The sequence below is a fragment of the Microcebus murinus genome, chromosome 16, assembly GCF_040939455.1.
Source record: "Microcebus murinus isolate Inina chromosome 16, M.murinus_Inina_mat1.0, whole genome shotgun sequence".
Lineage (NCBI taxonomy): Eukaryota > Metazoa > Chordata > Mammalia > Primates > Cheirogaleidae > Microcebus > Microcebus murinus.
In genome coordinates this window covers 53895262-53907607 of record NC_134119.1, presented here as the reverse complement: position 1 = coordinate 53907607, position 12346 = coordinate 53895262, and the positions used below count along the sequence as shown (strand labels likewise).

Below are 12346 nucleotides of genomic sequence, written 5' to 3'. Positions count from 1 at the left end.
CCATCGCACACACTCCTCCCGCGACTCTCCTGCCACGGTGCCAGGAGACCAGCCTCGTCTTCCTCCAACTGGCCTTGGAGGCTGGCCCCCCATGGGTGCCCGCCATGCCCTCGCGTGGCCTGCACTGCAGGAAAGCCGCCCGCGTGGCCCGGCCGGGACACCCACTCTCTGGGCCAAGCGACCCTGTTTCCGCACCGCCAGGCCTGCGCAGCCCCAGCCCCTCCTGCCTCCCCGCCCCCCTGCTGGGAGCTGGCCTGCTCCTCTGCTCCTCCCGGCAGCTGGGCTTCCGCTCTGCCCGCCAGGCCTCGCGGCCCCCACGGCCCCCGGAGAAGCCTGTGCCTGCTGACAAGTCTGCTCAATCCCCAGGTGCTTTAGCAGGCCACCCGCACTCGTGCCGATTCACGTCTTCTAGAATTAGCCAAAAGGAAGGTGACATTTTGCCTCTGTCTGCCTTATCTTTGTTTTGTCTTTCCATTCCATATGAGCCCAGGTGGGAACGGCATGCTACTTCTTGGGTTCCTAAAACATCAGCAACGGGGATGGAGCCACTGACCTTGCCGGAGCAGTGTCTGGGGCTCTTTGCCAGAGCACGCGTTTGTGTTCTGAGAAATACAATCGCACCGACGTAGAAACAAAACGTGCCAGAAACTAGACAGAGGAGATAGAAGGCAGGAACAGAAACAGCAGCTGTGCAGCACAGTTTGATAGGCCACTGCCTGAGCATGCTCCTCCTGGGAGCCCGCCCTTTGCAGGGCTCGGGGGACACAGGCAGGCCCCAGGCAGCCGGCACACGGCGTCCGCTCTTACACGTCACCTCCGCAGAGCCCCTCCCCCTCTCCTGCCTAGTCAGCCCCTCTGCAGCCTCCGACACCTGGCGCGGCCACGCGACCGCCTGTCTTCCCTGACAGCACAGACCACAGTTTGTCGCTCACGTGTCTGCCTCCACCTCCCCAACTAGAACGTGCGCGCCTGCGGCCCAGGACTGTCTCAGCCATCGCTGCAACCCCAGAGTTCATTAACACGGTACTTGGGACATTGTCGCCTCCCCAAAATATCAGTGCTGGGGAGCAAATGGACCATGTGATAGCTGTGCGGCAAGAAGGGAGCCGGCGTGGGTGGGACACGTGGGAAGACCTGGGTGTTCAGGGAGGGCTTCCTGGAAGAGGGGACACCCAAGGATGGAGGCAACACCTTAGGACAGCAAGCGCAAAAGCCACGCACCCAGGTGAGGACAGTGGAAAGGAAATTCCAGGAAGAGGGAAGAACACAGAGTGGAGCGGCCAAGGAGACCGCACGGAGAGTGCCGGATACCGCAGATGAAGCGGCGCTGGGGGAGGCCCCTGTGCTCGTGGGAGCGCGGGGCAGGTGTGCAACACGAGCAGGGACATGAGAGTGGGACGAAGATGCCGGTGCCCCAGGAGAGCCAGGCACAAATGTGGCAGTCACCACAACCAGTGAAGACAGTGCCCCACATGAGGCCCAAAGGATGCTGGGAGAGCCCAGGCAGGGAGGAGGATGGTGCCGGGAGGAAAGCCGGGTGGAAAGGCCTGGCGGAGGGCGGGGTCCTGTTGGAGGAGCACACGTTTGTGCGGGCGTGCCTGGGTGGGCATGGACGGCACAGGCCCCAGGGCTCCGCGGGCTGCGAATGGGCCTGCGGCCAGTGCCCGCCGCACGCAGAGAGACGGGAGAGGCTGAAGCACCGACCTTCTCACCCAGGTCTTCGGGGGGCTGCTCCTCACAGAGGCGAACTTTATCTTCAATGCACTTCTTCAGAAGGTCTATCTTGCTTTTACTCTTGGCCCGTGGCTTTCTCACCTTGGACTGCTGCTAGAGAGGGGTCAGAGAAAACACGGCAAGAAGGTGGTCTGTGGTCACCAGTGAGTCACGCAGTCCCCAGGCCTCCGCAGGCCGATAGAAGTCTCTGCAGCTCACGGAACTGCAAAATCTGCACTAGGCCAGACGGGGGCGGGGCACCAACACATCCCTCCTACCTGCAGCTCGGGGGCAGCCAGGGCCTGGTCCAGTTTCAGGCACTCCGCCTCGCGCCAAGCAGTCTGAAACTGCTGCAGCAGGACTCGGGCCCGGATCCTGGGGAGGGCCAAGCTCCTGTCCATCTGAGCGAAGCAGCCCTGGATGTCCTGCTGCAGCCCAAGCAGCTCCTCTTCAGACACAGAGAAGGCTGCGCAGCGGAGCCTCCTGAGAGGGAAGGACAGCAAAGCGTCTTACCCAGAGAAAGTGCGGGGGCAGGCTGGGTGGTGCAGCCGGAGGTTCAAAGGCCATCAGTCATATCCACTCTGGAGGGCGCAGCCCAGCGCCCCGGCCACACATCCATCCCACAAGTGTTTCTTAAGCACTAACGTGTGTTGTGTTGGACGTGACACCATATTGCGGCTGAGGGTTAGAGTCGAATGAGGCGAACCTGGGAGGGTGTCTCTTCCATCAGTTGTGACCTTGAAGATAACCTTGTCTTGCTTTAGAGACAGCCATGAAAACAAAGCGTTGTCCACTAGCCAGTGGCACACTGTGCATAGGGACAGTGGCACAGAGGACAGATGGCCAGCTCAGATCAGGGGCTCAGGACGAAGGGGGTCTCCTGCACTTGGCTCGAAAACATGATTAATTGACATGATCACTTAGTGGAAACCTATTCCATGCTAGAAACCACAGTGAGTGGTTTACAGAGAACACGCAGGTAGAGACCCTGTGAGGACAGAGAAGGAGAAGAGTGGTACGTCTACACTCGAGTGAACACCAAGGACTGCCCGCAACCCTAACCCTAACCTAAACCACTCACTGTGGTTTCTAGCATGGAAACCACTAACCCTAACCCTAACCCTAGCCCTAGCCCTAGCCCTAGCCTACAGGTTGAATTGTGTCCCCCCGAAAAATATGTTCAAGTCCTAACCCATGGTACCTGCGAATGTCACTTTACTTGGACACAGGTCTTTGTAGATGTGATTAAGAAGTTAAGATGAGCCGGGCGCGGTGGCTCACGCCTGTAATCCTAGCACTCTGGGAGGCTGAGGCGGGCGGATTGCTCGAGGTCAGGAGTTCGAAACCAGCCTGAGCAAGAGCGAGACCCCGTCTCTACTATAAATAGAAAGAAATTAATTGGCCAACTAATATATATATATAAAATTAGCCGGGCATGGTGGCGCATGCCTGTAGTCCCAGCTACTCGGGAGGCTGAGGCAGCAGGATTGCTTGAGCCCAGGAGTTTGAGGTTGCTGTGAGCTAGGCTGACGCCACGGCACTCACTCTAGCCTGGGCAACAAGCGAGACTCTGTCTCAAAAAAAAAAAAAAAAAAAAAAAAAAAAAAGAAGTTAAGATGAGGTTGCATGGGAGTAGAGGGCCCTTAATCTAATCTGACTGGAGTTCTGATAGAAACAGGAGGAGAGAGACAAGCTCACAGGCAGAGGCTGTGTGAGGACAGAGGCAGAGACGAGCGGCACGCCTACAGGCCAGTGAACACCAAGGACTGCCGGCAACACCAGAAGCTAAGAGAAGGCATGGAACAGATCCCGTTCTAGAACCTTTGGAGGGAGGGTAGCCCTACCAACACCCCGATCTTGGAATTCCGGCCTCCAAAACCGTGAGAGAATAAACGCCTTCTGTTTTAAGCCACCCAGGCTGTGGTCCTTTGTCATGGAAACACTAAGGAACAAGCACATTTGCCCACCTCCTTGCTCACCCCCAACCTGGTCCTCCAATTCCAGACGCAGAAAGGAGGGACGTCCCTCTTCCCTTCCGCAAGGCCCCGCGCCCTCTGAAGGGAGAAGAGCCACACGCTCACTCTCCCGGCCTCGCAGGAGCCAGGCCTGGCCACAGGAGGCCATACGGGAGTCCCGGAACGTCTGGACAGAATTCCTCTCTGGCGCAGAAGGGACAGTTCAGGGATTGGTCTTTTCTCTTTCTCCCTGCTTTGGGCAGTGTGCATCTGCTCACTTATTCATTCAACAAAGTCTCTGTGACAAAAGGATGCGTTTGGTTGCTCTGGCAATGTTCTGTCAACAGTGGTGGCAAAGAATGTGCTCTGTGGATGCTTTAAGCTTGGAAATATCTGCAGAACACCTACCAGGCTGGCCAGGGTCAGGCTTAGTGCACCCAAGTCTCCATGCGGGAAAGGGGCTGTAGGCCAGCTGGAAAGTCCTCTCACGAAGGCAGAATGGGACCTTCAGGGATGACATGAATCCTCCATCAAAAATAGTCTGAAGTCCCCAAGCTCACGACATGTGACACCCCTGTCCTGGGTTCCTCCTTCTGTGGGTCCAGAAACTGCAGCCACTCCCTGGCACCTTCCCCCTGCAGAGCCTTTGCTCGTGACCCAGGGAAAGCAGCGGTACATCTGAGTGTACTCGCGTCCACCTTCAAGCCAGAGCAGTCCTTAGTCGTCTTGTCCTAACCCCTGTTACACAAGCACCAAGAGAATACAGAGATACAAGAGGCAGAATCTTTGACACGAAGGAGTTTGAAATCAAGGCAGGAACTTAGGAAAGAAGTCTCCAAGACATACATTCCTGGCAAAAATATTCCTCATTAATTCCTACTTCAGCTGACCAGTTTTACAGCCCCATCTTGCTCAAAACTGGGAAGCTTATAAAAATGTTGCAAAACTATTGTGCAATGCCATTTTACATAGTGCCTCAGAAATAAAGGCTGCAACCTTTTAAACAGAATCTTAAAGAAGCAAAGTATATAAGCAGACTCACATTGTGTATAGAGTTGATCCTTTAAACCCTTAGAAAAATCAGAGTTTTCTGATAGCCAAGTGAGAGGTTTTTTTCCTGTTAAATGGCTAAATCAGTGGCGACTTCATTAATACTCCCTGCAAAATGGAGCCAAATGAAGTTGGAGAAAATGACCCATCTAGTAACAGGAATGCCAAACTAATTCACACACTAAGAAGAATCCAAAACCAGCTTGAACATGAAAAGAGAATTTGAGCAGAATAAATACTGATGAGAATAATCCATGGGAATAAAAAAATAGCATTTAAGGATTTGATTTTTACAGGCTTAGAAAAGACAGTATCTCGTTTTCTCTGTCAAAAAAGGAAAAACTACCGAAGACTAAATGAGGCCAGAATCACAATGGAGACAGATGGGGAGGAGCCAGAGGTCACTTGTGCAAACCAAGACAAGATCTCTCTCTGCAGACACCTGGGGCCTGCTCTCGGGGATCAAGGTCAGTCTCCAGGGACAAGAACCGTGTGGGAAGGCGCATGAAATCACTGAGGCCATTGAGACGATGGGAGACAACTTCCACCCCGGGGCCTGCAGACCGATGCTCCACCACCTGCTGTCCATCAAAGGTCCGAGAAGGCCCAGGCTCTCATACAGACACTGTCTTCACACTTAACCCGCCAGCGGGCACCACATGCTGCTGAAGGCACCCTAGAAGATTCCATTATTGCGGTCCTCGTTTCACAGGCAAGAGAGAGGAGATCCAGGGAGGTGAAGTGACTTGCTCACACCCAACAGTAAGTGGTGGTCCTGGAATTTAAGCCCAGGTCCCTTTGGTCTCCACTGCCTGTGTCTCAATCCACACTGCCTGTATTTGAGGCTCCTCAAGTTTCCAATCGTGTGAGCCAGCCCCAAACAACTGCGGACAGCTCTGTTGGTCTCCACAGCACCACTGAGGGCTGGCTGCTGCGGCCACGCCAAGTCTCAGTCGCAAGGAGAAACGGCGCGTGGCGCAGGGAGAGGACTGCAGGGCGCTGGCCTCCCTGGAATCTGACTCCAGCTTGTCCTCACTGCCACAGCTCCCAGGTCTAGAGAGTCTATTTGTGCAGTTCATCCACCATTTTCCAGTTGCTGCAGGGGGAATGTTAGTAGCTGTAGTCTCCTTTCTCCTACTCAGAAGTAGAAGTCAGGCCCAGGGACTATCAGGGAAGAGGGGTGTGTCAGATTGTAACGGCCGACTGGGGGGATGGAATTAGTTAGGCCCTCCAGATCAAGGAGGGGCACACAGAAGCCTAAAGGAATACAACTGAAATACTTTGTTTTCTCAGACTACATGCTATAGATATCCATTTCAATCATAAAATTTTTTTTCCTGCTTCTTATAGACTTAGAACTTCCTGAGTATAATTGTTCTCAGTTATGGGTTTATACAAAAGGAGATAGATATAATGAGTAATTTGTCGGCCACTTTAATATAAATTATTAAAGAGACTAAAATATTATGACACAATAAAGGTCTCTAAATCCCCTTAGCTTACATGTTAGCAATGTTTATGTTTGCTGCAAGTCTACCACTAGACCCAAGCATACAGTAGCTCAACACTTATAGGTAAATTAGTTTTGTAGCTTTGTCTTTGACATTTTAGATTTTACTCTTATCTTGCCTAGAAGGTTTTAAAGTGTTAATGAATGCCTGTCTACCTCCAGTCCTGTTTGGCCTAAAATATTTAATTGGTTGTAAGCTCCCTTTTGGCTCTTCAGTCCTCTTGGCCACAAGGGTCCCACCGAGGGACTGGATGGACCCAGGGCAGGTGACCACACCACCCTGGCAATGGATGGGACAAAATAAGGGTTTGGCCATAGGTGCTACCTCTGGCAGATCTTGGCCAAAAGGGGCAAATTGTGAACTAAAATACAATCTTAAAGCTCTCCCAATCCCCTGCCCCCGAAAAAAGAAGTAGAAGTCATTACATGGTTTTTGAGTTAATAATAAAAACAAGTAGCCCAATTAATGAACCAATGGATGAAAGGGCCAAGTGGAAAGGCTGTGCCACGTGGTGGAAGAACTAAAATTAAGGCCCACTATCGCGTGGCCTTGGCATTTGGTGAAACCAGGAGGACCGGGACTGGCCAACCGCAAGTTCCCCTCCCCACACTGCTCTGCCCGCCTCCCACAGCCCCGGCTCTGGCTCTGCTCGGCTATGCTCGCTCAGTCCCGCAGCCCGCCTGGCGCGGGGTCCTCCTGCTGGAGTTCAGTGATCAAGATATGCACGGATCTCCTCTGCCCAGGGCCACGTGCCCTGCGCTAGGTCGGCCCATAAGCAGGGCGTGGGGACCCTCCCAGGCCAGGGGTCGACGGCAGCCACACTCACGTGAAGACCGCGCGCTCCCAGTGCCGCAGTTCCGCCTGCTCCTCCACCGCGGCCTCCAGAGCCTCCTCCTTCAGCCTCTGCCTCACGCTCTGGACGCCCTCGCGGTCCCGGTCCCGCGCCTCGCCCTCCAGCTGCTCGGCGCGCGCGGCCATCTCCCGGCCGTGCTCCTCCAGGACCTGCTGCAGGAAGAGCCAGGGCGCGCCGCGCCTGAGCAGCTCCTGGGTCAGCGCCGAGTTCTGGAGGCGCCGCAGCTCCTCGGTGGCTTTCTCGGACAGCGAGAGGGTCAGGGCCCTGAGCCCGTCCAGGGCCGCCTGGTCCAGACACTCCTGCAGCTCCTCCAGGCCCGCGCCGTGCTCGGCCACCGTGCAGCGCCACTGCTGCAGGAGCTGGCCCGCGTCCTCCGCCGCCTCGCCGATGGACAGCTGCGCCTTGCGCTGCTCCTTGTGCTGGCGGAAGTGTGGAAAGGGAAATTAGGCGGGGCAGGCTAGCTGGGCGCAGCCCTTTGGGAAAACGCTCTGGAAACCTGTTGCAGAGGCACAGGGTGTGTATGGCCTTCCCCCAACCACCTCACATCTAGAAAATTATTCTTAAGAAAATGAAAGACAGCAAAAACTTCACGTCTTCAATATTCATTGAACACATATTTACTGAGTAGGCAAGGCAAAGTACCCAGGTTCTAATCCTGGCTTCTCCATTCACAAGCTGAGTGACCCAAAGCAAGAGTCTTACTTCTCTGTGCCTCCTCTTCCTAATCTACAAAATGGGGATGGTAATAGAATCGGCCTCACAGAGCAGTTGTGGGTATCAGTGAGTTGCTGCATACATGCGCAGCTCTTAGAGGCGTGCCCGGTGTGGAGGTCACACCAATACACATCTGCTATCGGTGTTACTGTGCGCCAGGCACACAGTGTCTGCAAATTGTGCTATTTTAAAGGGAAAAACCTGAGATCATTGAGAGACAACTTAAATGAGGAGGTCACCAAAGGACCTTTAAGGAAGAAGTCAAGAAAGAACACTCCTGGGAGAAAGGACAGTGGAGTAAAGACCCACGGTGGGCAGGAACCGCACGCACAGAGATGCCCGCTGCGGCAGTGTTTACAAGAGCAGGCGCGCAGTCTCAGTCCTGGCTGAGAGGGCGTGAGACGCTCTTCCTTGTGTTCGTGGGTCCTGGTCACCAGAGAGTGTCAATTCATTAGCCCTATAAATATACTTATTAAGCACCTACTATGTGTCAGGCAGTGTCCTCAACACTGGAGATTCGTACATTTTTGCCTTCATGGAGCTATATTCTAATTGCGGGCCACTCACAGTATTTATCAAAAGTAGCTACAAGAGATAATATTCACAGAAGCCTTCCAGAATCTCTTGTAAGATCTGCAGTGCATCCATCCTTCTAGATACGAACCTTGGACCGAGCCAGACATCAGGGACGTGTGGTTTTGACCCCTTACCCAGTGGCTCAGAGGTGAATGGGGTGTTGCTCACGATGTGATATATTTCAGTGGTCAAGGTGAGGGGCGTGGCTATCTGTTGGGCCCACATTTGGTAATATAATAGAAGGCAGAGTTTCTATTGATCACATTTAAAAATTATTCTGCATCCTCTCTGTTCCCCCAAATAGTACCAGCCCACTAGCCCACTACCCAGATGACCGTGCACGTGCCACATACCCTCTCAATCTGTCCTTACCACCTGTGCTCTGTGCTGCTGGTTTAGGCCCTCATCAGCTCTCACCTGGCCAAGTGTCACAGCCTCCCAGGGGTTTAGTGTTCCCAGGTTCCTCCAACTCCAACCAACGCGAGCTTCCAGGATCACAAATCTTATCTCTCTCTCTATCTGCTGAAAACCCTTCAGTGTTCCCCACCATCGCTGGCCTTGCACACCACGCCCCCACTGGCTTGGCACTGACTCCCAGACAGGTGCACTCCAGCCGCTGCCCTCACCTCCTGGCACACCTCACCTCCTCGTGCTCTTGGCGCTCCCCAACACCTGCCATGCGTGCTGCTCACTCGGTATTTGGCCTTGACCACATTGATTAAACACTATAAGCTTCAGTGTCTTCATTTAAAAGAAAACAGAAAAAAACAGTACCTCCCTCATAGGGTTAATGTAGGGATTTAACAAGATCTCTTATATAACACACTTAGCACAGTGCTAAGAAAACACTCAGTGAATGTTAGTACCTGTCATCAGCAGTCACTCAAACCAGCACTCCTGTGCTTTGCCTGTGCAGACATGAGTAGTCTACCACAACCTTCTGCTATGCACAGGCAGGATAGGACTTGGAGAATCCTGCTTGACACAGCAGTCACTACCAATCAATTACAGATGGCGCATTCGATGCCTGCAGTCACTACCAATCAATTACAGATGGCACATTCGATGCCTGCACAGTCGCCCTTCTGAGCACGCTGCTGGCAACACCTGACACAGTACCTGGCACTCAGTGGGTGCTCAGAAATGGTCATGCAAAGGACAAATAGCACAATGCCTTATGTACCTTTTGCAGCAACTCTCGTCTTCTCTTAATTATTAACTTTTGGTGGAGTTTTTTCTTTTCCTGCTTTAAGTCATTGTCCAACTTCTGTTTTATAGAAAAGACTTCTGTCTGAGCACGCTCCAGGAGCATTTCCATTTGATCTTCATCCAAGTATCCCGCTCTAGATGGAAAAGATGAAAAGCTAATTAATGCACTCTTCAAACTCACCTGTAGCTTGACTGCTGTTGTGGCTGAACATTTATCTCCACATTAGTTTGGTATGAATCAGAAAAATATTTGCCCTCCAGAAGGATTAGGAGAATGGGCAGTTAAGATATTCATAAAATACCAGCAGAGTAAGGTCAGTGTCATTAGAGATGGGCAGAGAAAGCTCAACACAGGAGAGAGATCATCTGTTAGGGTGGAAATTGGCGAGAGTTCTGGGAGAAAATAACATTTGCAGGAACACTGTGGTATGGATCGAATCTTCCAGGAGGAAATGGTGGATTAAAACTCCTACTGTCAGGAGTAGCACAAACAAAGCCTAGGAGGTGACTGCAGGGAACACTCTGTGTAATGGTTAATTGTGTGCATGAACCTGACTGGCCCAGGTGAACGTTATCTCTAGGTATGTCTGTGACAGTGTTTCCAGGTGAGATCAGGAGAGCAGGTGGTACTCCCCAGTGTGAGTGCATCACCCAATACACTGAGGTCTTGAAGAGACCAAAAAGGCAGAGGAAGGAAGAGTTTGTCCCTTTTTTGTGCCCCACAGCTTAAAGTGGGACATCTCATTTCATCTTCTTCTGCCCTGGACTGAGATTTACACTATCTGCTCTCCCGGTTCTCAGGCCTTCAGGCTCAGACCTGATTTCCTGGGGCTCTGTTTTGCAGATGGCAGATAGTGGGACTTCTCAGCCTCCATAATTATGTGACCCAATTCCTATAATCAATTAATCAATCTCTCTCTCTCTATATATATATGTATATAAAATATATGTGTATATTTGAGGGCTGTCCGGAAAGTATCCAGCCATTGTTAATATAAGATTCTATTAATAATGGTTGGATACTTTCTGGACAGTGCTTTATATATTTTCTTTTTTTTTTTTTTTTTTTTTTTTTTTTTTTTTTTTTGTTTTTTTTTTTTCTTTTCTTTCAGCCATTTTCCATCAGTATATATTTTCTATTAGTTCTGTTTCTCAGGAAAACCCTGGCCAGTACACCCTGCTACCACCCTGCTACTGCACTTAGTCTGTGTGCATCCCTAGGCCGGGTACCAGCTTGGCACAGGCTAAACTCTCAAGGGAGCCTTCTTGAAAGAAAGAATAGTAGATACATGTTTTAGAATTATACATCCGTGCCAGTCTTTTCAAAGAGAATTAAAAAACAATAGGTAAAATATTCTTCCCTGGTAACTGCTTACAACCAGCTATTAGGCACTTTAATCAAAGGCAGGAAACTATTTCTCTCACCTAAGTGCAAATTAATCAGGAAGCTCAAGTAAACTGCAGTGCTACATTGATTAGCATTTTTATGTGGGAAGTGTTTGCATAATTTGCACATTACAGAATCCTCATTAAGCAGGGCAAGAGAGGAACAAAGCCCTGAAAAAATTACCTAAGTAGTAAAAACAATTCATAAAACCACGAATTGTTGCTGTAAGAGAGCCAAAAAGTCATCTTTATAGTCATGTCCCTAATTCATTTAGAGCGTCTCGTAATTGTTTGCAGTTGAGCTGCCCGAAAGCAGAGTTGTGCAGAACGCCATGGAACGCGGAGCGACTGCTCAGATGAGAACTCAGCAGTGCCGCCATTTATCTGGCCACGTGGCACCCAGGTGCTGCCGAGATAAACCATCCAGAATCCATGACAAGCATCTCTACATTTATACCTAATGCCAAAGGTGAATGCAGGAGCCAGAGGTGTGCTGGATCTCAGAGAAGTGAGCTCTTCCATCACAACCACCATGGATTTCTCCAGAAAGTGTTGATGGGGACTGGCTTCACACTAGTCCAGGACGGCACTATAGCTACATCAAGGTTGGCCATGAGTTAACACCTGCTGACGCCGAACAATGACCACACAGGGGTTCACTATATGATTATCTTGACTGCTGTGTATGTGCCTAAATTCTATAATGCAAAGGACTTTTACAACTAGAGAATTCTTCTTAAGAGATAAGTAAGGGACAAGGGGGTGGAGCAAAATGGCAGAATAGAAGCTTCCAGCAACTGTCCCTCCTCATGAACACCAAATTCAACAACTATCCATGCAAGGAGGCACCTTCAGTAGAACCAAAACTCAGATGAGGGATCACAGTACTGTTTCTGGCATTATGCGAAGGAAAGAGACACCGAGGAGGGCAGCAAAGACAGCCCTGCACTGCCTGTGCCACCCTCCCCGTCTCTGTGGTGCCACCAAACAGGGGGACACAGCACAGGGCACGATTCTGCTGGCCACCACGGAGGGGCATCTAGACATTCACACCAGCCCAGAGGGAAACCTCCAGCTAGCCCCGCCACCCCACTGGCAGAAGAAAAATGGCCTGGAGCCTGGACCAAATTCCAAGGCAGTCAGGCCACAAAGGCTGCAGTCCTTGGGCAATTCCTGTGGTTCGGAGCCAGTGGACTGGGGGTGCACGTGACCCAGTGAAACACCAGCTGTGGGGGCCAAGTGAGCGCCTGTGCCGCCCCTCCCCCAACTCCATGCAGAGCAGCTCAGGGAGTCTTCTTCCATTTGCGGAAAGGAAAGGGAAGAGCTCAGAGAACTTTGCTTTGCATCTCAGTACCAGCTCAGCTACGGTAAAATAAAGT

At 51.6% G+C, this 12346-nt stretch overlaps 1 protein-coding gene across 6 annotated transcripts in view; it reads right to left on the bottom strand.

Annotated features, from left to right (window-relative positions):
- EVC2 (EvC ciliary complex subunit 2) overlaps nt 1-12346 on the bottom strand; it is a 149592-nt gene that overhangs the window by 68359 nt on the left and 68887 nt on the right. For 5 of the 6 annotated variants that reach the window (XM_012739712.2, XM_020283645.2, XM_075992953.1 and 2 more), the window contains 4 exons: nt 9556-9715; nt 7056-7501; nt 1992-2196; nt 1705-1827 (listed from right to left, as the gene is read on the bottom strand). In XM_012739712.2, coding sequence (XP_012595166.2) covers nt 1705-1827; nt 1992-2196; nt 7056-7501; nt 9556-9715 — 934 coding nt within the window. The remainder of the gene's footprint in view (nt 1-1704; nt 1828-1991; nt 2197-7055; nt 7502-9555; nt 9716-12346) is intronic. The other variant, XM_075992952.1, reaches the window with a different exon arrangement.